General features: G+C 36.7%; 2 protein-coding genes and 1 pseudogene across 3 annotated transcripts; 2 read left to right on the top strand and 1 right to left on the bottom strand.

Moving 5' to 3' along the window:
• The first annotated feature begins 5,936 nt into the window (after nucleotides 1–5,936).
• LOC145058160 (LOB domain-containing protein 20 pseudogene) lies at nucleotides 5,937–6,709 on the top strand (annotated as a pseudogene).
• Nucleotides 6,710–6,840: 131 nt separating this feature from the next.
• EGY1 (Peptidase M50 family protein) lies at nucleotides 6,841–10,292 on the bottom strand. Of its 2 annotated transcripts, XM_079006073.1 has the most exons (11): nucleotides 10,152–10,292; nucleotides 9,577–10,006; nucleotides 8,760–9,224; nucleotides 8,531–8,671; nucleotides 8,329–8,430; nucleotides 8,038–8,249; nucleotides 7,857–7,907; nucleotides 7,707–7,776; nucleotides 7,557–7,625; nucleotides 7,159–7,209; nucleotides 6,841–7,064 (listed from the first exon to the last, which is right to left on the bottom strand). In XM_079006073.1, the coding sequence occupies exons 2-11, from the start codon at nucleotides 9,976–9,978 to the stop codon at nucleotides 6,906–6,908; spliced, it is 1,722 nt and encodes a 573-aa protein (XP_078862199.1). In that variant the 5' UTR covers nucleotides 9,979–10,006; nucleotides 10,152–10,292; the 3' UTR covers nucleotides 6,841–6,905. The 2 variants fall into 2 exon arrangements, with proteins under 2 accessions (XP_078862199.1, XP_078862198.1); XM_079006072.1 differs by having other exon boundaries at nucleotides 9,577–10,284.
• Nucleotides 10,293–20,948: 10,656 nt separating this feature from the next.
• Nucleotides 20,949–24,298, top strand: LOC145058157 (cationic amino acid transporter 2, vacuolar-like). The gene is made up of 14 exons (XM_079006068.1): nucleotides 20,949–21,259; nucleotides 21,494–21,695; nucleotides 21,786–21,870; nucleotides 21,958–22,092; nucleotides 22,180–22,298; nucleotides 22,379–22,475; nucleotides 22,546–22,718; nucleotides 22,806–22,872; nucleotides 22,971–23,129; nucleotides 23,210–23,354; nucleotides 23,458–23,566; nucleotides 23,649–23,761; nucleotides 23,830–23,905; nucleotides 24,029–24,298. The coding sequence occupies exons 1-14, from the start codon at nucleotides 21,112–21,114 to the stop codon at nucleotides 24,174–24,176; spliced, it is 1,776 nt and encodes a 591-aa protein (XP_078862194.1). The 5' UTR covers nucleotides 20,949–21,111; the 3' UTR covers nucleotides 24,177–24,298.
• Nucleotides 24,299–24,930: the final 632 nt, after the last annotated feature.

Here is a 24,930-nt window from a genome sequence, read left to right as displayed (position 1 = left end):
TTCTATTTGCCATCCTCCTCAACTTCTCTTTCCTTTCTATCTTTAATGATATCAACGTTTTCATTATCCCTTCTTTTTTCGGTCCTTCAACTCCGACAAAACAACACCATCACCCTTCTATTGGGTTGTGGTGGTGGAAAATTCAACAAAGAGACAGTGGGTTGTGGGTTCGTTTGTCAAAGTTGAAGGACTGAAAAAATAAGGGATGATGAAGACGTCAATATCACTAAAGATAGAAACGAAATAAAAATTGAGGATGATGAGAGATGAGATGGTGAGTAGTGGGACCCAACTTAAATTTCTCAAATGTGGTTTCAGGTTTAGGATGAGGAGATGTAGATAGGTGAGGTCTATTAATTTTTTTAATATATAAAAAATAAATACATAAATAAGAAAAAAAATTAAAAATTAAAAATTGCAAAATAGTCTTTTGAGGTAGGACAGGGACCAAATGCACAACAAAAATAAATAGTATGGATCATCCAAGTTAAAAAAATAAGTTATGGACCGAACACACAAATTACCCAAACTACAGAGACCATACGTGTATTTTACTCTTACATTTTCGGTGTGTTCACATCTAGGTAACTATCTTTTTTTGTACACATCTAGGTAACGAACTTTTTAGAAGTGTTCACATATGACCATTATGACTGGTTATCACCGGATGTAACATGCTACAGCCGGTCATAATGGTCATATGTGAACACTTCTAAAAAGTTTGTTACCTAGATGTGTACAAAAAAAAGATAGTTACACAGATGTGAACAAACTGAAAAGTTAATTACCTTATTAAGTCCATTTCCCTATATTTTTACATTCCAAAGGTAAGTGATTCGTATATAATATTTTTTTTTCCGTACACAACAAATTATGCTTTACAAGATTGTATTGTATAACATTTTAAAACATAAATTGTTGTGTATGAAAAAATATTATTATGTACGGATTAACTCCCCATTCGAAAACATATTAGGAAAAAGAAGGTGTGGGAAAAAGCACCAATTATATCCATTAACGTTGCACAGTTACTCTAAATATTTGTATTTTAATATTTTATTTATTTAGCTTTTAGTTCGAAGTAATTTTTGAAAAATATGACATTTAAAACAACAAATTGTATGGGAATGTTTCTCAAAACTCATAGGTAATTTTTTATTTGTAAATAACAAACCATTCATTTCATCGTTTCAAAAATCATTAAAGTGTCAAAAGTGGTTCCAAATAACATCAGAGTATCATAAATTAAAAGTACGGAATCTCCAGTGGATGTAATGCAATGGACCCTTCCATTTGCAACAAGATGTACCTGAAACATTTAAACTTAAAACCGTAAGCACGAAACTAAGTGAGTTCCTCAAAATATCACATACCATACAGATAACGACATATTTCAGCCAACAGGCCCTACCCGACAGTTTATTTCAACCAACAACCTATTTCAGCCATATGAATGTTATGATCCAGCCATAGTCTTACAATCACTTCCGTTGCTAAACCCCCCGTTTCAGTCTTTCCTGACATGATCTGTTGCTGAGTTGTCTGATTCAGGAGCGAGTCTTTAGAATCGGGCGAGTGAATCTCACGACATGACTACATATATGGTCACGACGTGAGACGCGATGTTGGATTTTTGGGCCTTGTTGGGCCATTAGTTTTGGACTTTGGGCCATTGATAGGCTTTGGGGCCTTTTTGTATTTGGGCCCCTATGGGACTTTTAAGTATGGATTGATTTTTACTTTGATCATTGACCAAGTTTGACCTAAGGGTACTTTAGGTAATTTGAGTGGTATTTGAAATCGGTCATTGTTTGGTGTTTAGGTAACCAGTTGAGCTGCCATTCGGAACTTTGTTCTGCCAGATATCTTTTCAGACTGAGAGGTGAGTTTCCCTCACTGTACCTGTGGGTCGAAGTCACCAATGTCGGCTCACTAGGTTATGTATACTGGTTATAGGATAGTATTATGCTAGTATATGATTGATTAGTACAGCTGCATGATTATCTGTATTTGTTGGTTCTGTGTTTATGTTTATCTGTTACTTATGTTGACATTTTGTGGTTGGATTGAGGCGGTCATGCTTTGTGTTGAAGTCCAAGACACCTGGGGTAGTGTGGATAGGTTGTAGGCCATGTGAGGTGGTCCAATCATGCCGAAGGCCCGTAGAGTAGTCCAGATAGGTTATAGGCCCTACGAGGCGGTCTAGTCATGCCGAAGGCTCGTAGAGCGGTCTAGATAGGTTGTAGGCCCTACGAGGCGGTCCAGTCATGCTGAAGGCTCATATTTGCATGCTTTGTTTGTTATGTAGTATGTTGGTACTTTAGGGGAACCTACTAAGCTTTGGCTTATAGTTTTAGTTTATTGTTTCAGGTACTTCAGAGGATCGTAGGAAACCGAAGGCCTGATCGTGCACATCCTCCTATTTTTCATGATATTGACTTTTGGGACATTCTGACATGACTTTTACTTTTGAAACAATGGTCTTTTGTAAACAATGATGCTTAATGGTTGTTTTTGAAAAGTTTTAAATTTTTATGATTTTTGGAGTGTTTCACTTGTGGAAAAGTTTTAATGGGGCTAAGGATCTCATCGCCAGCCGCCGTTGGATCGCTGACATGGAGAATGCTCAATGAACGAGCCAAGCCCTTCCTTTGAAACCAGAATTACCTGAAAACATTTTAAACATAAATTTCAAGCATAATGCTTAGTGAGTTTCCCAAAATACCCCATCCATACATACATAACAGTCAAAATATAATTGGGTTATTTCACCTCCCTTCGGTCTCTTGCAACCGTTACCGGGTCTATTTCACCCCCCTTCGGTCTCTTTCAACCGGTATTGGGTCTATTTCACCCCCTTCGGTCTCTTTCAACTGGTAGTGGGTCTATTTTACCCCATTCGGTCTCTTTCAACCGGTATCGGGTCAATTTCACCCCTACAGCTAAGCATATAATCATATTAGCAAGAGTATAAAGACAACAAGCATACACAGTCATAACAATAAGTGTCACAAAGACAATTATCATCCTACAAACATAATCCAGTGGGACGGCATTGGTGCCTTCGACCCACGCATACAGTGAAGGAACTCACCTCGCAGACGAAACACAACTAACATCACCCACAATCGAAGAATGGTTCTAACACCTCTTATCAATCCGTATAAGGTAAACCCTTACTCTACCTTCTAAAACTAACAACTGGTTAAAATTCAACCAAGCCAAAAGTCAACCCTCTAGTTCATCAGTCAAATCCATCATTAGATCATCTCTACGTCGTGGCTAGCCCATGGTCACATCGTTGCTAACAAACAAAGCCCCAATCCAAGTTTCAAACACCCTCCACGTCGTGGATAGACCATCGTCACATCGTGCCTATCTGACAAAGTCACGAAAACCAGACAGATAGATCATGGGGTAATGCAATCGCCACACCATGGCACCATCCTGCCACATCGTGGTCGCTGCCTTTGGGACAGTTTAACCAATAAATCCTTAATCGTTTGAATCACTCATCCAAACCTTCTAGAAGCCATTCATACACCTAAAATATCCTAAAAATCGTTCCTTTTTAGACATGCATGACCTATGAAAGTATTGGGCTTAAGTTAGGTCAAGAATATGAAAAAGAGGTCAAAACCTAAAGCATGGAAACAAGACCTTACCAATTCATAGATCCAGAATATATGTTGACCAAAGGACCAAAGTGAGCTATAAAGTTGCAAACTTTATCTTTTTCAACCATCCAAAACTTAACTATATACCAAAATATAACAAATAACCTTGATCTATATGGCAAAACATCGTCAAGATGATAACTTGAGAGCTCACAAATGATCCGGATGATGCACACAAGGAGCAGAGATGAGTAGCCTGCTTGATCTATGTACAAAAGCTCCTTCTTCTTCCTTCCAAGGCCACAAAAACACACCAAATGATTCAAGAGCTTCAAAAAGGGCTAGGGTTTATGTTTCTGGGTGTTGGAGGTTGTTAAGAGGTGAGACCCTAGCTACTACTTCCTTTAAATATGGTGCAAAATCCAGAATTTAGGGTTTAGACCTCCAAACGACTGTCATGATGTGGTCACAAGAATGTCACGTCATGGTGGCTTAAATGAAGTTTATGATCAATTTGCCTTTCCACATCGTGGTGGTTCCTCCACCACATCATGGCAACCCACAAAACTCACAATTCAGCAAATAAAATATATCTTAAGAATATGGGTGTTACAGTCAAAGTGGTACGTTGTATGGGATACGCATGGCGTACTCCCAGGAAATCCACTTGGGCTATTTTTGGGCCCTAGGTCATTAGGGGTTTTGGGCCTTGTATTTTGGGTCATGCATGACAAGGGAAAATGGTCTTTTGCCCTTGGTATAATGAAGATGATCTGGACCTTTGACATTGGGTTAAATCCCTAATTATTAATTATGGTTGTCTTTGGGTTATGATTAGTGTTAGGAGTCATGATGATAACAACAACTCGAGTGTGCAATTCAGTTATCTTCAATTAGAGGTGAGTCTTCTCATTGTTCTTATGGGTCGAAGGCACCAATGTCAGCCCACCAAATTGTTTATCTGGAATGCTAACTGTTATATGACTCTTACATGTTTGTATGATTGGGTTGAAATATACCCGAGGGTGGGGCTCATTATTGTAAGATTAAGTTGAAATACACCCCAGGGTTGGGCCTACGAGTATTTTATGGGTTGAAAGAAACCCTAGGGCTACCCCCATGATTATATATTGGGTTGGAATATACCCCTGGGCTAGACTCAGTTGTATATTTGGTATGTAGTACTTTGGAAAACTCACTAATCTTTATGCTTATAGTTTATGTTTATGGTTTTAGGTACTTCTGGTACGGAAAGGAAGGGCCCGACATGATAACACAACATCCCCCCCCCCTTCATGATTTTCCACACTATTTGGACATTTGTACTCTGATGCTTTTGATGTTGTATTTTGTGATCGACTTGGAGACATTTGATGAATCAAAACTAACAGTTTAAAACCCAAAATTTATCTGTGATTTTTGGATCGTTATACTCTCTCTCTCTCTCTCTATCTCTCTCTCTCTCTCTCTATATATATATATATATATATATATATATATATATATATATATGTGTGTGTGTGTGTGTGTGTGTGTGGACAAGGTCACATTGATCGTACCACGTTAAATATTGTGTTCAGTTTTGATTTAAGTTTTTCAGAAGTTTTATTTCGTAAGTTTCACCAAAGTTTGTTTGACATTTGTCTGAAGTGCTTAACTTGTTTTGTTGTTATCCCAACAAATTAGTGAAAATGTAGGAGCCGATGAGTTTCTACGACCTCGAAGGAATTCTAAATTGATATAAACTTTTAAAGAAGAATTTGAGACTAGAAGTGAGTAAGTTGTTGAAGTTGAATATGGACTTTGTATCATAGAATTATAGGGAGAAGACGAGAAACCACATATTACATGTTTTAAATTTTGGTATTAAGCCTTGATTCAATTGTTGAAGACTCAAAACATATTCTATTTTGATCTTGTAATCTACTTATTTTGCTACGATACATATTTGATTTTCTAAAAATAAATCGTTTTACAATTTACGCCATCATGGTCTTACTGGTCCATAGGACCGACTGACTGGCGCCAACCGACTTTGTAACATTGTGTAATATTAACAATTATTATACTTTTGGGTGAAATACTCATTGGTTTTATATCTATACGGTTATAAGGTTTAAGTTGGTCACGTTTTCCATAGCTAATTTCTATTTATAGATATATTTGTATTGGAAATTGGTGTGTTTGATAGCATTCCACACGCCAAGGGAAGCATGAATCTTGTGTCATCGTAATCATTTAAAGTAACAAATACCATGGATTCTATTTCTCGACCATAGTATCCATAGCTACTTTATGTATATCAATGATACCCTTAAACCACATTTATTGAGCTACTTACTTATCATTCAAACATTACAATTCTTGTGAGAAGCCTAGCAACCTTCATATAAAACCCCTTACCTCTCTCACTTCACAGCTTGGTATTCCATCATGGCAGAGCCTAACGCTGGCGGCAGTTCATCGGACAGCCGCCAGAAAGCCACCAGAAAGCGGACCGGAAGACCATTCAAATCAGCACCACCACACCAAACTCCCGCCGCCACTCCTTGTGGAGCCTGCAAGTTCTTGAGAAGAAAGTGCATCCCAGGGTGCATCTTTGCACCCCACTTCACCACAGACCAGGGTGCCGCCTTGTTTGCCGCCGTGCACAAGGTGTTTGGAGCCAGCAACGTGTCAAAGCTCCTGATGCACCTCCCGGTGCACCGGCGACCTCACGCGGTTGCAACCATCTCATATGAAGCTCAAGCCAGGTTGTTTGACCCTGTTTATGGTTGTATTTCAACGGTTATTGGTTTGCAATTACAAGTAGCCGCTTTGCAGACCGAGTTAGCCATGGTTCAGAACCAGCTCATAAACAATAGAGTTTCGGTTGCAACTGCGATCCAAGGCTCACTTCAACAGCCAACCCCGGTGCACCACCTTGTGGGGTATACAAATGGTTCATCTGCTTCGAATAATAACGTGCTTAACATGAACAACTTTGATCCTTTTGTGTTTGCCGATGAAATGCTTTAGTTGTTGTTTCGTTATGAGGGAATGGAATCACATATAGTATGTAGTTTGCTATAATCCTTAATTTTATTCATTCTACTATCCGATTATATACAAACGCTACCCAAATTATTACCAATACAATGTTTGAAACCAAATAATGTTGTTTTGCCTTTTGTTGAACAAGTGTAATAAAGCATCGATGAAATAAATAATTAAACATAGTGGATTAAATTTAAATTTTGGATTTGTAATTTGTGTTATTATGATTTGTGATTATATATGTTTTATTGTTCAAAAAGTGGTTACAAGACCAATGCCCAACTCTTCTGCTAACTCATCCCATACGGGCAGAAGTATCAAAACAACTAGAAATATGGCCACTGTCACCACCGTTCTCCTCCATGTCCCCACCTCCGTTACATCATTCAGGCAAGGTTTTTCCGGCGACCTCTGTCAAAATATTCCAAAATTAACCTCATATTAAATATATTTAATATTACCAATATTTAAACGCCTTGAAAATAACATGACCTTATTATTATACCTGGCAAATTAGTACATATAATCCCCATGGAAGCGATAAGGGTCCACCAAGCTACAGATTCAAAAAAAAAAAAAAAAAACTTATTTAATTTTTGTATTAATAAAAAGGGTTAATTACATCAAAGACCCTAAACTTTATTTTATTTTTCCCGATTTGGCCCTTACATTTTTCAATTTTTTCGGATTACACCTCAACTTTATTTATTTATTTTTCTAAAAAAGCCGTTAATTGTTTGTGTAAAACCCGGAAGATTACTAGTAAACCTGCTAAAAGGACCAAAATGGAAAAATGTAAGGGCTCTTTTAGAAAAAAAAAATCAATATATTGGGTGTTTTATGTAATTAAACCTAACAAAAAAAATATGAATTATGAAAGAATTGGATAAATATAATATATACCACTCCAAACCCGAGTAATGAGTAAGTTGTTAAACCGAATCCAACAAGTGCTTCTTTCCCAAAAGCACCCTGTATTAGATGCATTATAGTAGAATATAGTATTAGTAAATTTAAAGGTTATAAATGTAAATAAACAAAAGAAATGGATACCTGAACCATTCTTCCGCCATCAAGGCATCCAACTGGAAGCAAATTCAAAGCCGAAGTAGTCAAACCACACCTGAAAAGAATCCACAATATTTCATATTTTTTATATTAAAAAAAAAATTTAAAATAAATAAACATCAAAGAGTACATTACCAGCCAGCAATTACAAGTGGATGGATTGACACTGTGGCCCCATGCATCGCACTGCATAATAGATATAACAATAAATTATGAAGTAAAATTATAATTCCGTTCCTTTGTGATTCCATTCCGTTGAACTAAACATGACAACGGAATGGAATCATCCAATGATGTTGAAAGAGAAAAAACGTACGCATAACCTAATGTGGCTCTACTTATAAGCCCAAGAAGCAAAGAGCCTTGAAAAAGCATGCTAGGAACTTGAACCATATCAGCTGCAGCATCTGGTTTTAATGAAAGCAAAAGCCCAACACCAAACATTGAAAGTGATAATGCAGCACCTGCAAATGGGCCCGCTAAAGATATGTCCACTTTCGTCTTTTTATCAGGGAGAATCGATTTAAACTAAAAAAAAAAAAAAAATACATTGTTTTATTAATGCTTCAATATAAGAAAATGAATATAGACCTTGAAACCCTTATACCTGAGTGATTGCTCCAAAGCTTCCAAGGGTGATATTTGGAATGAAAAATGGAATGCTTAATTTCACTTTCTTTGGGAATGCTGCAAGAAAATGTCCAACTTCCTGTATGTAAAGGTTAAAGAATCATTGTTAAGGGTATGTTTGGGAATGCAGCAAGAAAAAGGGTAAGATAAAAGAAGTTTGAAAAATGGATTTTTCTTACATGAAATAACTGAACACCCAAAACACCATATGCAAGTGGCAAAGCGGCTTCCACAAAAGGGTAAAGAAGTTGCATATCTGGTGGCTCAATGGCATCTGGATCTGTAAAGTACTTAACCACTTCAGGAGGGAGTCGATTTATCTGTTCAACAACATAATATTATTATGATTATTATTATCAATTAACAATTTGATTTAGTAATTATTACGAAATATTGGTATTTTGATACCTGAGAGGCGATTCCTAGCTCAACAGAAGAACCAATGGTGAGAACAAACAGCAAGAGAGCAATAACATATTGCCAAAGGGTTGTGGGCCCGGGTTCCGAGACTTCTTTTCTTAGCATACCAAAGCTAACGCGGGGCCCACCGCGTGGGTCGGGGTCTTCTGAGTTGGGTTCTTCTACCATGAATAGGTTGTATTTATCTCCCATGATTTCGGATAATTGAGTTTGGAGTTTGGTGAAAACTTCTTCTCTATTGCCCCTAAGATTTCCAAGAAAGAGAATACCTTCACCTAAGTCTCCAAATGGCTCCTCTTTTGTTACCCAAAAGGTTGAATACCCAAAAAGTGTGTCCTTTATGAGCTTTACATCAGAAGGATCGACTTTTTCGGGTCCAAGAAGTTCCATCAGCTTAAAAGAGTCGACTTGAAAGTTGGTATATGATGATGAAATTGGAGAAATTGTTGGTGGCTACAAAAGAAGATGATGATGATGCATCAAAATTCAAAATCTATAGAGCAGATTTTATATTCCCATATTGTTGAAATTCACTCTTTCAGAAAAGAATCACACTCACATCTTTTCAATCAAAGAACAATTAATAAGAAAAGGAGTGATTTTTACAATAGTGTGGGCAAATTGACAAGTGTAAATGCGAAAAATAACTAATTCATCCAGCACCTGCTGTTATTTTTCCATTTTTAGCAGAGGAAGAATGGTCCTTTACAATAGTTTGAAAAAATTAATCACTCAACAAGGAATTAAGCTGAAGCATAAACAAAACTATGTGGTACTGAAATGAATGTCAATCAGAGAAACTCACCCTGGACGAAATAGATGTAGGCGGAGGAGGCACGGGCTTCTTATCGGAATCAGCCTCACCACCGACAGTATTCTCCTCCGGCGAAATCGTTGCCAAATTTGAATCCTTAGACATATCGTCGTCATCTCCTCCATTGCCACTGTTGCCATTATTATTATCACGACCACTAGCTGAGCACTCAAATCCTCCAATAAACCTCTTGTTATCACTATCTAAACCTATAATTCGCCGCCTCTTTTTCGATAATAGCTCTCTACTAGACAAAATATAGCTGTTCTTGATGGTCCCATCATTCCTCCTGTTGTAAAGTCGATATCGCTCCGCTAAATCGATACGATTAGGTCTTAAACGGAACCCTAAATTCAGTGTGCTCGTAAAACTACAGCTCGTGAGTGTACTCATTAGGAACTGAATCAATTCAATACCGCTTCTAAAGCAAAAAAAAATGAAATTAAACACTTTACCCTGATGCAATATGATTTCGTATGACTTATAAGATATGGGTATGAACACTACGAACCAAAATCATATAGAATTGGTGAAATTCTGAGAGAGGGAAGAAGAGGTAATAGTACCATTTTTTGGCAACGGGAAGAAGAAGCAAAAGGATAAATCTTTATTTGGGGAATTTTCGAATAAAGATTCTTTATCTGAAACGATGGGCAGAAATTGGTGATAATTTTTAGATTGAACAAAAAAAGGTCTCGCGCTCCCGGCAAACGAAAGTTTTATGTTTTTCCTCAAAACTTTTTATCTTTAAATTCATTTTGTATTTGATTTTTATCTTTAAATACAATGCTTTAAACCAATATAGTAAAGATCGAGATCTTTTCCTTTTTATACGTAATGCAATCCTATGTTTGGCTGAACGGATTAAGGTAGTACTACAACGATGGTGGTGGCGTTCTCCGAGAGTTTTGATTGCAAAAGAAAGGTCAATCGTACTCCATGAGGATGTATGTTATCGTTGCTAACTGGGCTTGGTTGTATTTATAATGAGAGTGAACATTTATCATTCATTGGATGTATGATGTTAGACTTATATTACAAAAATGATAGAATGAAATATCCAGTTGTTTGTTGTTTGTCTTTTTTTTAGAACAGTTGTTCTTTTGACAAGAGAGATTGTGGGTTATTTTGATGCTTTTTATATTGCACGACCGAGCAAACAGTGTTATTGTTTTTTATGTTTGACACAACTACTTAGGAGTCTAGCCAAGCAAAGATATTTGGGGAGTTGCCTCATTGCCCAAGAGGGCCCGATTGAGTCGTGACGTCATACTACACGGACACATCATCAAGTCCCCTACTCTTACTCTTGAGCATGATGGTGTTCTCAAATGTCAGTATGATTTGGCCTTAGCGAGTGACAATTGTCTATATTAGTCATCATTTGAGATCTCATTGAATTGTTAAGGGTAGTTACTTGCGTGTGTTTAGGGTAACTTGTGTTAAACTCGTTGAGTGATTTAATGATGATTTCGAATTTCCTGTCATGTGGTTCCCCTTTTAATTCAATACGGTTTATCATTTTTGTTGACCCTTTTTATTCTCTTTCTTCCTTAATTTCTCCTTTCTTTCTTCTCATCTTCTTCTGATAATTATTAAATGATTTTGCTCTAGGATTGTCACCTATTCTGACCCTGTTCAAGGTGTTAAATGATAAGTATGGTCTCTGTCCCGAAGATAAAGTTGTTATTCTTGTGTTTGGATTCTTTGATTAGCCTTCATCCAAAAAAGTTGGCGTTTACCTCAAAACTATTTGATGTTGGTTTTCACTTACCAATCTTTTACAAAATTAAGAGGAAGAGACGACTCATACTTCCGAACCACCATCTATCGAAACAATTTCAAAGGTATCTTTTGACATCCTCATTTTCACGGCCATAAAAGACCGAATTGTTTATGCTTTATTTGAAAATCATAGTATATTTTTAAATAAATATGTGCAAAATTTGTTCCTAAAAATATGATAAAAATTTTATCAAAACATTTTCGAACAAATGTATTTTCATTATATTAAAAACCCCGGGTTGTCATTGTCAATACAGATCAAAAACATAAACAGAAACAACATAGGCCTTACAACATGTATTTATTCTAATGACCTATAATCCATTGATCTCTCATCAGATCATCACTCATGTGCTCTCTTGTCACTACCTGTATACAAGAAACTGAGTGGGTCAGGCTTGGGAGTTTGGTGAGCAAATATGGTTTTCAACCTACAATAATTAAGTTTATTATTTTCATCAAATCAAACAACCCGATTACCCATTCCCGTTACCCTCACTTTTTGTTCCTAAAGCATCTAAAGTAAGGGACCTAGCCTAAGGATTTTCATCGGGATGACAACACTGCTTAGGGAATTCATCAGCAATACATGTCAAATAAGGCAAACATTAAGGGGATGGAGTACATCTGGTGAACACATAGTTCAAATAAACACCTACAGGTTGTGAGCCTGTCAGCGTTCCACTAGACTGTCTAGAATAGTCTGTGGTCGTCATCTATACTCCGCTGGATGACTGAATCATAGTGAACATCGAGGTCTTTCATCATTTTATTTCATCACACATCGACTATTTCATCTACCCATGTTTTACTCAACATATTCGTAGACATAAAATACATATACAGTTTAAATCATTTAAAAGATGTATGAATCGTTCATCCAACATAGATATCAAGAACACATATAATATGCACACATAGCCCATAATTTATATTAAATACTTCATATATGTGTGTAAGATTAAAGTAACTATGCACTCACTTGTTAAAGTGACGATTTCCAACTCGGGCAGCGCTTCACTTCTAACAATTTTATTTTCCTTGACGAAACCTAGTATTATTACCACTAGATTTTACTCTAATATTTATTGCGACTATTTATGAGCGATGTTGTTTTATAAGTGTTAAACAATACTTTTCAAGCACTATGTACAGACAGGGGACAAACATGAAACACCGGAGGGCAGGACTATTTTGGCATCATAGCACTTCTAAAATCCAACAACCCTATGCAGCTCTTCAAACCAGATTCCCCATACCACGAGTAGTTAAAATATATTATAATAACACTTATATATATATATATATATATATATATATATATATATATATATATATTATATTTTATAATATATATTGTTTATAGGTTCATAATAACGATAATAAGTTTAAACCTAAGCTATACTTAAAGTAGGGTAAGCATAACTCGCTTACTGGGAGGTTTGGCTAGGAACCGGGCTTTGCGGGGGCAGAACTTCCGAGCCAAAAAGCTCTTCTTTTCGGAGCCTTCTGGCGCTCTGGTCTTTTCCTTTAGCACTTAGAAATTACTATGGTTTGGGAGGGTTTTAGAGAGAGGTTAGAGAGAGAGAGAGATAAAAGGGTTATGTTGTGAAGAAAAGTGTTAAACCTCACATGATCTTTATAGCCCTCAGCCTCGGACTATGTTGGGCATTCTTTCGGAGGTACGATGTGTGTCCCCGATACGATGTGTATACGACGGCTACGCTCCACGTACGAGGGACCAGGTGTCTCCTTCGGATGCGAAGCCCTGAAGAGAAAGCAAAGGTCCAGATTGCGCCATGCCACCCACTTTGCATCAGCTCACTTCCGACTTCTAAATTCTATAACTTTCGCATACAAGCTCTGTTTCGACGTTCGTTATATCCACATGTAGGTGGCGACATACTCTACAACTTTCGTTTAGACTCTGTCGGCTAATTTTGACTTTATTTTTAAAGTTATACTTTAACAGGTCTGGACAGGTGAAGTCAGTTAAAAATTCATAACTTTGTCATCCGACGTCCGTTGCTGTAACGACCCAAAAATCATGACTAAAAATTTCTTTTTAAAACATTACTAAAACCATATTTATAAAAACGTATCATAAGTCATAACATAACTTTCGAGTATTAAATTCAAAACATAATCTCATTATCAGAGTAAAACATTCCCCAGGTTAACTGACTATGGTGTGTGCACTGCAATTTCTCCGAGCTCCTCTTTTGAAAACTGAGTACCTGAAACCAAAACTGAAAACCGTAAGCACGAAGCTTAGTGAGCTCCCCCAAACTACCACATACCATACAATAACATATAAAACACATACTGGGCCTTGCCCACTGCATCGGACCGAGGTCCGGACTAACTGGGGCCTTGCCCCATGCATCGGACCGAAGTCCGGAAACTGACTGGGACCTTGTCCCCTACATCGGACCGAAGTCCGGACTAACTGACTGAGACCTTGTCCCCTGCATCGGACCAAAGTCCGGACTAACTGGGGCCTTGCCCCCTGCATCGAACCGAAGTCTGGAAACTGACTTGGACCTTGTCCCCTGCATCGGACCGAAGTCCGGACTAACTGCGTCGGACCGAAGTCCGGAACTAACTGAACAAAACATAACATAAACATATCAACTAGCATGAACACATATATACTGCATACTGCATCGGGCCGTAGCCCGAAACACATAACACATAAATCCTGTCTGAGCCACGAAGGCATCAAACATACTAACTACTGCATCGGACCGAAGTCCGGAAACTACTGCTAGCTAAACGGGCCGGCATTGTGGCCTTAGACCCGTTCCTACTGGAAGGAAACTCACCTCGTGATGCTGACTGCTGAACTCTTGAATGAGAAATCCCCGACTACTGCTCCGACTACTTCCCAGCTATCATGGGAAAATAAAATACTAATTCAGGATAGGGATTCTCCTATGGGTAAAATGACCATTTTACCCCTACTATGGCATGGGTCACAGCATGGCCCAAAAACCCTCAATTCCTTCTAAACCCATCCATGGCCCCACTAAAGGCCCACTAATGGCCCAATTTGCTCCTTTGGGCCCAAAGCCTTTTATTGGACCTTACTCAAGCCCAATGCTAAATCCTTGGTCCTTAACAACTGAATTCTGATGGCCCAATAAGGCCCAAGGACCCTAAGTCTCAACTCAGCCCACACCGAGGCCCAAAATGCAATAAGCCCAACTGACTGCGCTACGCGGGGTGTACTCTAATGTACGCTTAGCGTACTGGCCTGCTAGAGAGTACGCGGGGCGTACCTGCAATTACGCTCGGCGTACTCATTCTGTTAAGACACTTTTCATTTAAGTGCTTAATACTCCGACTCAATAGCCATAAACTTAGATCTAGGTCTTATTCCATGCCCTAATCCATAAAGTTGCTTACTTTATGGCTTCCATGACTTACATAAGTCCCAACTTCAAAACCCATGTTCTAATTCCATGAAAGAAGGTCTTAACTCATGCATGAACTCATTTGGACCATAAAGATCGGAACTTTACTGCTTATGGGACTCATATGACTCTAAGGGAGGCAACCCTGGTCCTAGAAACGGGCTTAAGTCATCAAGTCCCAATCTTGGGACCAAAAAGGTCCATAAACTTGTACTAAAGAGATCTAAGAGGTTAATCATCAAGCTCAAGACTTTTTACCTTGCCAAGGTCCGAAATAAAGCACTTATCCTAGATCTACAAGCTCTAGCTTCAAAGGTTCCTCCTTGCCAACCTTCTTCTCTTTGCTTCCAAGCTTTAATCCACCAAAATGGGTTCTCCAAGGTCAAGATCTCATAAAATGAAGGTAGGGACGTTCTAGGGTTTCTTCTGAGGTTGAGGAGGCTCATATGGGGGCTAGGGTTGGAACCATAATGTCCTTTATATAGTGCTCAATCCGAAATTAGGGTTTCATAACTTTTAGCGTACGTTGGGCGTACCTCCTGGTACGCTGGGCGTACGCCTTGGACACCCGCGACCAAGCTGCCTCATTACGTTGGGCGTAACCCAGCTTACGCTGGGCGTACCCACGCGTGTTCCAAACATGCATCCAGGGCCTTCCATGCAAACTTTTCTTTTATAAGGGCCATTCTTGCCAAATCTTCAAAGTTTCATAACTCCTTCATTCTAGATCCGATTCTGATGAACTTTATATCCATGGAAAGGTGACAAGACACCCTACGTTTCTAACAACACAACCCGGCCTGAAAACTTCTCGAATAATAACTCCAAATTTAATAAAGGACTAAAACGCCCCTGGCCTTGGCCTCTGTAATTCCATAAACGAATATTTTAGAATAGGGTGTTACAGTTGTCATCTATCTTTTTATCGTTGAGCTCCTATTAACGAGATCTTCAATTCTCGTTTAGGTTGTGTCGGCTAAAAATCGATCGATCTAATATTTGTATTCCGAGCTGCATACTGTTATGCCAAATCTTAGAAAAATCATAACTTCCTCATTCGAAGTCAGATTTGGGTGTTCTTTTTATGCACGATCTTGGTTTAATGTATACTACGGCTTTCGTTTAGATCGCTAAGGCTAAAAAGTACTTTATCGTAAACTAACTTTCTATGTCACACAACGTCATGCCGGTTTTGTCATGAAACTTCGACATGTAATAACTTATTTGTTATAACTCAGATTTCGGCGTTATTTATATCTCCAGAATCCTTGTCACGACCACTACAACTTTCTTCATAAATATTGGATCTATCTATTATTTTATTTTTGACGCTTATTTTAATTCTTAACTTATTATATCTTATAAATGAGTATAATGCACATGAAATCACATAATTCACATAATATTCAAGTAATTCCTCTTTATTACTTCAAAGTAGGTTATAATTGTTGACTCTAACTATTACATCATCATACTAATGCTTAACCTAGAAACACGGGCGTTACATATCATATCTTCCATTTCGGAACCTGATATTTTTGAAACTATCATGCATAATCCATTTCCGAAACTCACTACTCCTCCACCCCTACGTCCATTCAATCCACCAACATCACAAATGACAACCTCACCAATCACCTCACCAATCACCTCATCAATTCAAATATCATCCATTCCTCTTCTACCACAAATGAGTTCTGTTGAAACATCTCTTCCTCTAGTCTCAATCCCAATTTCTTCACCAATCTTTACAGACTCAACCATACCTACAACATCAATTGTCTCTACTTCACCAGAAGATCCTATTATTAAATCTATTTCGGAGGAGATTAGGACTTCAGGCATCCCTGGTAACACATCTGATGTGGAGCCAAATGCCACTATTAGTGTATCATCAAAACATCTTCCTCTGTTCATCCTTTCCATGACGATTCTGATATCATGTTCAGAGATGATCAGTAACCAATTGCTGACTTCGTCTTCCAACCATTCATTGTAAATATCAATAGTGATAACGACGAAGCTCTGATGACAAAAGGCCAGTTCAAGCAGCTGAATGAAAAGCTTGATTCCATTATGGAGTATTCAAATGCCTTTTCTTCATCCAAATGGGAATATATGTTGACAAAGCATAAAGCTACTATGGAAATGCTTACCTCCACCAATGCAAAAGTGCTTGAAGAAACAACCAAGGCTAATCAAGCTTCCGAACAGAAAATCTCTGAAGCTACAGAGAAAGTCTAGAAATTGCAGCAGGAAGTCAAGGAGTTCATGACCGACTTTCAGACTTCTTTTGAAAAGAATGTAGCTCATATGAACAAAGTCATAGAAGGATTTCAGATTTCTTTACTAGCAGAAAAAGAAGCTCTCTCATCCTTACGATCAAACATTTAAAATGACAATGCTGAACTCAATTCGCCCATTTCTAAAAAGCTCACCAAATTACAAAAAGACTTGGCCATTGAGAATAAGATCATGGATGCTTTGGCCGATTAAACTCAAAAAACGAAGGTTCTTCAAGAAAAATTGAAAAACGCATTGCTTGATATTTCCAAGCTTGAAGAAGAGAAACTTTTAGTTCAAGGTCACAATTTTGAAATAAACCAATGATTGATGTGAATCATTGAGTCTCAAGATGCTCCATTTATGGACTATGCGGGTCAGATTCTTTCTGAAAAGTTCCATCCTGTCTTCGCAATGCTTTATGAAATTAAGGGTTGAGAAGCGGAGCCTCTTCAAAACAAGGGGGAGATACGGAGGTGAACTTAAAAAATATATATATCAGATGGGCCACATGAAGAAAACAAGCAAAGCTGATGCCATCTCGTTGGAAAAGAAGACTATGGTAGAAAAACTTAAAAACATCAAGAAATTAAGGATCTTCGGAAGGGTCATGTATCTTCCGGCTTTGGAAAATGCAAAGTCAATATAATTTTGGAAGAGGATAATGAGGAAGATTATGTGATGACTGAGTCGGAAAAGAATGCAAGAGAGAAAAGAGACAAAGAGCTTGATGAACTCAATGCTATCAGGAAAAAACTTGATGCTGAATATTGAAAATCAGAAAACCTTATTTCCAGCTTGGACTCTTGAGCGGATACAAAAGGAAGCAATCGGCGATCCAAATCTCTATTGGTTAAAACCAACAACCTCCTTTGACATAAAAACGATGTAGAATGCCAGTTGGATTTCCCCATCACTCCGAGGGTGTTTCTCTTCAAATGCTTTGAAAAGATAGATAAATCCTTGATCTCCAACACTGTTGTAAACCGAAATCTTTTCTTGTTTTTTTTGAAATATGCGAAACCGCAATACAAATCATGGAGTTTAAAAAGAATACTGGGACTGAAGGTTGGCTTGCCGGTTCAAACCGAAGACTTTCTGAATGTACAATTCAAAGGATTCTGAGGTTCCAATCATGTTCTTCACGAGTTCACTTTGGATGGTCTGCCATTTATGAACCCCTTTGATTGGATCTCGTTATTTAACATTGTTGCGAAGGATGTGAAGAACTATGAGCCCACCTATGATCACTTGAAGATGATAATTAAGTGTTATATCCTGGATATTACAACGATGGATGTTGAAATGGCTTTTGTTTTGAAAAATAGATCAATTTTGAAGCCGTTTGATTAACCATAAGACATCCAACATCTAAAGGGATGAATCATTGGCAAAAAGCACTGGAGCATCGTCTAAAAAATGAAGGATGGTGAAGTAATTAAGAATTGCATGTTCTTTTTGAGGGATAAGCATTTGTACTCTACAAGTGCTCTGAACTCCATGCTTACAAGGGCCGAAGCGAACAAGACCAACTCAAATGCGGATGTCAAATGTGTTTCAGACATGATTCGTTGGTATGTATCTATCCGACCAACCCTTCTGAAGATTATGCCGAAGATTTTTGACGCTTAAAGACAATAAAGAAGGCTTCATTCCGATTTGACACAAAGAGGGAGATTGTTGAGTCATATTTTATGTTATATCAAATGGTAGTTTTCAGAATTTTATGCTGTTCCAATTCTGAAATTGGCATGTCTGTTTTCGGAATTGCTGTCTTGCTTATATAGCGTCTGTATTTGACTTTTATGGAACAACTTTTATAATGTTTTCTTCCAGCATAGAAAGAATAGTTCCGATCACATGAACTGTTCTATTGCTGAGATTAATGGAGTTCAATTTCTTTTCAATCATCATTGTTCCATATCTATATACACACACACACAGACACCTGAGAATCGTATACATGTTTCTGTGAATTAAAAACAGGGCAGGTGATTGTGTATAATTATGAGTAGAGTATACTCAAGAGAACTGACAGTAGTGTCAATTTACTTGATATACATGTGACATAGGTTTGATAAATGTGTTATATTTTATTGTAGTTATTATTCACTAAGCCGTAAAGCTAACAATGTTTTGTTTGTGGATGTGTTGCAAGTAGATTATTGTGACTCCCGATTCGATCTTGTACTTGAGGGCAATACGATCCTTGTGATAAATCTTTGTATGTCAGAGTGTCAATGTACACCAAGATTATTTTTATAAATTTTTAAATGATAAGCGATAAATTTTGTGGTCCACCTGGTGTGAAAAATTGGACGTCACACTTAGAGCTATGTTTTTTCTATGGGGAGTTGACTTGGGTGAGAGGAAGCTTCATTAGGCCCGTGCGGATAAGTTCATGGCTAGCTACAATGAAGTTGGGTTAGGAGTTTGTAGCCTTTTTCCTTTAATATGACTATGTTGTTCAAACGGTGGTGACTTTTTTACTCCCCCCAAAAAGTTGTTTTTAGCAAAAATAACTATTTGGTTTGAAGATATTTTGGTTCAAGAAAAAAAAATTTCTGACAAAAAAATACATTTCGGCCTAAATTCGGGAACGGTATTTCGCTATTCCGGATTTTAGACTGAAATTTCGGATTTCAGAGAAAATAAAATTCAGAATTTTAAGAACAAGTCCAAATTCGATGACCAATTCCCGGATTTCAAAAAAAAAATAGTTATTTACTTAAATTTAACAAAAAATCAAGCAAACATAGTAAATATGAACTACATATGATATTAGTATATAAAATCAAACATTGTATAGAAAAATAATGACATTAAGCACTTTGAAATTGACATTTTAAATATAAGTGGTGAAATTTTTTTCCGAAAAGAAAACAAACAAAAAATAATTTCGAAATTTGAATATCAAACTCGGAATGAAACATTCTTTAAAAGATAAATTAAAAAAAACTTCTGAATATGAACAATAGTCCGGAATAAAGCATCCGAAAAAAATGATTATTTTTTAAAAACTAAAAAAATAGTTATAAAAAGCTAATTTATATAGATCACTTCATTTCACTTGATAACATCATGTGATTTAGGTAGATTAGTGGAAAAGGTTAGAGGTGTTCGTTTGGATGAATCGGTTTGATCCGATCCAATCAAGTAAATCCAAATTGATTTCGGTTTTCAAAACATGGATCCAAATTGTCCAAACTAAATTCAAATCCGATCCGATTCGATCCATTTACAATTCGGTTGGATCGGTTTTTATAATTCGGTTTTCAAAAACCGAAACATTTTAAAACGACATATAATTATAATATTAACCAACTTTACACAAGAAGCAAAAACTAATAATTTAGTTGTGAATTTAAATTTATAAACAACTAATAAGAAGATATATTATAGTTAAATATTTTATAGATACAAAACTTTCGAGAGAAAATGCATATTAATGTTTTTTTTATTGGGAGGAATGTTTTGAACCTATTTGAAAAAATAAATTACAAAATTAATAAATAATTATAGATATATATTTTAAATAGATAAATAATAAATGTTTATTCGGTTTTTTTGGACTATTCGGTTCTTATTTTATAAACCAAAACCAATCCGAAATCCAAAATAATAATTCGGTTTTGTTCAAAAACCAATCCAAAAATCCGAATATCCGAACCAAATAGTTTAATCCAAATTGTCCAATTGAATAATTCGGTTTTATCCGAATAGTAAACAGCCCTAGAAAAGGTTAACATGTGAGTGTGAAAAAATGAAAAAAAAAAAAAAAACTTGTAACGTACAAGGAGTTTATGCAGCAAGGGAGGATAAGATTTGCTTCAATCGATCAAGATGCCATAGCCCATACGTATTATATAATTACAGTATTGTTAGACTACGACAGTGCACGATCTTGAGTGCCCCATAGCAGCAGCTAACATCTTTCACCACCGAAACCCCGCATTCTGTGCCATTTGGGGGTTTAATCAGTTATTTATCCCCAAATTTCTTCCATAAACACTTCGATTTGTGGAACTAAATCGACTTTGATATGCAAAAACTTGGTGGATGCGCTGGAGAATGTTGGGGTGGATTCGTGGGATGTTTAGTGAGGAGAAAACAGGTTGATGCAAGTGTCGCTAGAGCTGAGGGCTTTCAGTTGGCCAAACGTCTCTCTGTTTTTGATCTCATCGCCATTGGTAAACTTTCAATCAACTTACGTATCATCACCTTTCACCTTTCATCGTCTATCTGTTACTAATTACTTCTCGGATTTACGTTAAGTAAAATCGATACATATATATGTTTTGTTGATTTACGCTGTTTCTCCTAGTGTCGTTATGCAATGAATTTGTTATATATCTATGTATGTATGCATGATGTTGGGATGCATGGATTTCAATTAACCTAAAACTTAAATCCAATTTTATCAGGAGTTGGAGCAACAATTGGAGCTGGAGTTTACATTCTTGTTGGAACAGTTGCTAAAGAGCAAACAGGGCCTGCAATCACAATATCATTCCTCATAGCCGGAATAGCAGCTGGACTTTCAGCATTATGTTATGCAGAGCTCGCATGTCGTTGCCCATCTGCAGGGAGTGCATATCACTATTCCTACTTATGTGTTGGAGAAGGGTAATCTCGTAATTTCTCCTAACAATTCTCTTATTCATATAATCATATTTTCTTTCTGCAAATCAACATTCTATCCCCTTCAACTTCCAGTGTTGCTTGGTTGATTGGTTGGTCCCTAATTCTTGAATACACTCTTGGTGGAGCAGCAGTCGCCCGTGGCATATCCCCAAATATGGTGCACTTCATCTTCTTCTTCTTTCAACCTGATTTGTAATTTCAATTTTCTTTTTCTTTTTCGAATTATAATTTCAATTTTAAACAGGCTGTGTTTTTTGGAGGTCCAGATAAGCTTCCTGCTTTCTTAACCCGACCCACCATTCTTGGAATTGTAGTTGATCCTTGTGCTGCTGTTTTAGTCTTCATTATAACTGGACTACTCTGCACTGGAATCAAAGAGGTATTTTAGTCCTTTCAATTAATGACTTATTCTTATAGCACATATTCTTAAATTTTATTATACTAATAATAAAATGAATACTTTTAGAGTTCATTGGCTCAAGGCATAATTACAACCATAAACGTTATAGCCTTGCTTTTCATCATAGTAGTTGGTGGATACGTAGGTTTCAAGACTCAATGGGTGGGATATAAAGTTCCAGGCGGGTAATATGTTCATTTTTTTTTTCAAGTCTTAAAATTACCATTTTACCCTTAGCAACATGAAACATGGTTCTGATTTTCAGGTATTTTCCATATGGAGCTAATGGAGTACTTGCTGGATCTGCAACCGTTTTTTTCTCATATGTTGGTTTTGATGCAGTAACCAGCACAGCAGAAGAGGTAACACTAGTGATTGTGATTGTTCTTTATGAAGGGTATAATTGTAATTTTCATATTGTTTATATTACAGGTGAAGAATCCTCAGAGAGATTTACCTATTGGGATTGGGGTATCACTGTTTACATGCTGTGTTTTGTATATGCTTGTTTCTGCTGTTGTGATTGGTTTGGTGCCATGTTCCCAATTAGACCCTGATACCCCTATCGCCTCTGCTTTTGCTAGTTATGGAATGAATGGAGCAGTGTAAGCATACGCCATTTCTTTCCGAAGGGTATAATTGTAATTTCATCTTTATTTTATTTACATCTAAAACCATCATCATGATTTCAGATACGTTATAACAATCGGATCTGTTACTGCTCTCTGTGCTGCTTTAATCGGTGGAATCCTTCCTCAAGTATATATATGCTTATCACTTTTCAACAAATCTTCTCGACTTTTTTTATTTTTTTATTTTTTAAAAATATATAATCATACTTTTGTTGCTATTTTCAGCCACGAATCCTAATGGCAATGGCAAGAGATGGTTTACTTCCATCTTTCTTTGCAGATATAAATAAACGAACTCATGTTCCAGTGAAAAGTACAATTGCAACTGGAATCTTTATTGCTTCCCTTGCATTTTCCATGAATGTTGACCAATTAGCAGGCATGGTAAGTCGTTGACTTTTTTACTTTCTTGACTATAAAAGTACAAGATTACCCAATAAGTAATAACCACACTTCTCTTTCAGGTTAGTGTAGGGACATTATTGGCATTTACTGCTGTTGCAATTTCAGTCTTGATTCTCCGATATATTCCTCCCGAAACTACCCTCCTCCAATCACCATCCCCAGAATCAGAATTCAATAATGATAATAAAGATCTAACTCAAAAAGGTGCATCCAAAGTATGCGTCAATTCTTGTTATTAAAATGATTCATTATATTTTTCTGTTTATTACATGTATTTTTCAATTATATAATAATAATTTTATTACAGATAAAGGAGACGAAGCAAGAAGAAGGAAGATGGCTGCTTGGAGTATATCCATTGTTTGTGCAGGAGTGATTGTGTTTGCATCTGCAGCTTCAGCCAAAGCCATTCCGATGTAAGTCGGAATCATGAATTCCATTCCGTTGTTGTCATTTCATCTCATATTCTCATGTGTTAATAACTTGTATCTTAATCAGTGTTCCTCGGGTCACATTATGTGGGCTGGGATCTGCTGCGCTATTGTCCGGTCTAGCTGTGTTGACCAGCATTGACCAGGATGATGCCAGACTCACCTTTGGAGAAACTGGAGGTATCTTTTTATATTATTAATTTTTTTTTTTTAATTTCCAGGATATTTAAAAATGTAATGTGCTTCAGGTTTCCTATGCCCATTTGTGCCATTTCTGCCTGTTGCTTGTATTCTTGTGAACACTTACCTTCTTATAAACCTTGGGTGAGTTTGTTGGTTTTATTTATATGGTTAGACATTTTATTTAGAAAAAAAGTATCTTCTTTTTTTTTTTTTTTGTGTGTGAAATTATTCGATTTTTAATTGGGAGATTTGTTAAATATACAGAATTGGGACATGGATACGGGTTTCAGTGTGGCTGGTGATTGGTGTGTTGGTTTATGTGTTGTATGGAAGGAAACATAGCTTGCTAGTGGATGCTGTATACATGCCAATTATGGATGAAAATGAACATGAAATCGATTACATTTCATAGCATTTTTGATTTTTTTGTACAACTCACATCATATTTATTTGATAGTGGTTATGTTGTAAGCTATGTGAATGTATATATTTGGAAAGAAGTTAAAAAAATCGATGAGACTATTGCCATTGTCCTGTTTTAGTCCATCAATTTTTTTGTGTGTAAAGTTTTTTTTAAAGTATTTTCAGCACTTAGACCCTTTCTTGAATGAAGTGTTAATAGACATAGACTTTGAGGACATAGTAGACAAAGTTCTTACCATTGAAGAAAATACATACAAATGGTAAATTATGGAGTTTTGAATGGTTTCTTGACCTCTATCAGTAGTGGATCCCACAGTCATCCATCTAACCCTGATATTGAGGATGAAATTAGTGATATCATTTGATTTGAGTATAAACTGAAGTGTTATATATCCAATTCATTGATGACACTCCATTCAAATAGTTGATTGTTGAGTTTTGAAGTTTCTGATGTTAAGGTGATGATCATCCATTTAAATAATGGACTAATAAAAAGTAGATAGCACGAAAATATTGACATTGTGAGATCCAAATCATAATTCAATTACATAAATATAAAATGCAGCGGGTTTCCTACACATTAGTCTATCAGGGGGTTTAACGACAATCAATTTTGTTGGATGTTTCACATTCAGAAAGGAGATAGAAGAGGATGCATCATTTCCACATGTGTCATGTTTGATACATCATGACATGAAAAAGATATTAATGAAATAGTGAACATGTGTAAACCCTAGTAATAT

The sequence above is a fragment of the Lactuca serriola genome, chromosome 6 (genome assembly GCF_051521515.1).
Source record: "Lactuca serriola cultivar US96UC23 chromosome 6, Lser_US96UC23_V15, whole genome shotgun sequence".
NCBI lineage: Eukaryota > Viridiplantae > Streptophyta > Magnoliopsida > Asterales > Asteraceae > Lactuca > Lactuca serriola.
The sequence above is the reverse complement of the archived record's forward strand: the minus strand, read 5'-3'. Positions and strand labels throughout refer to the sequence as shown.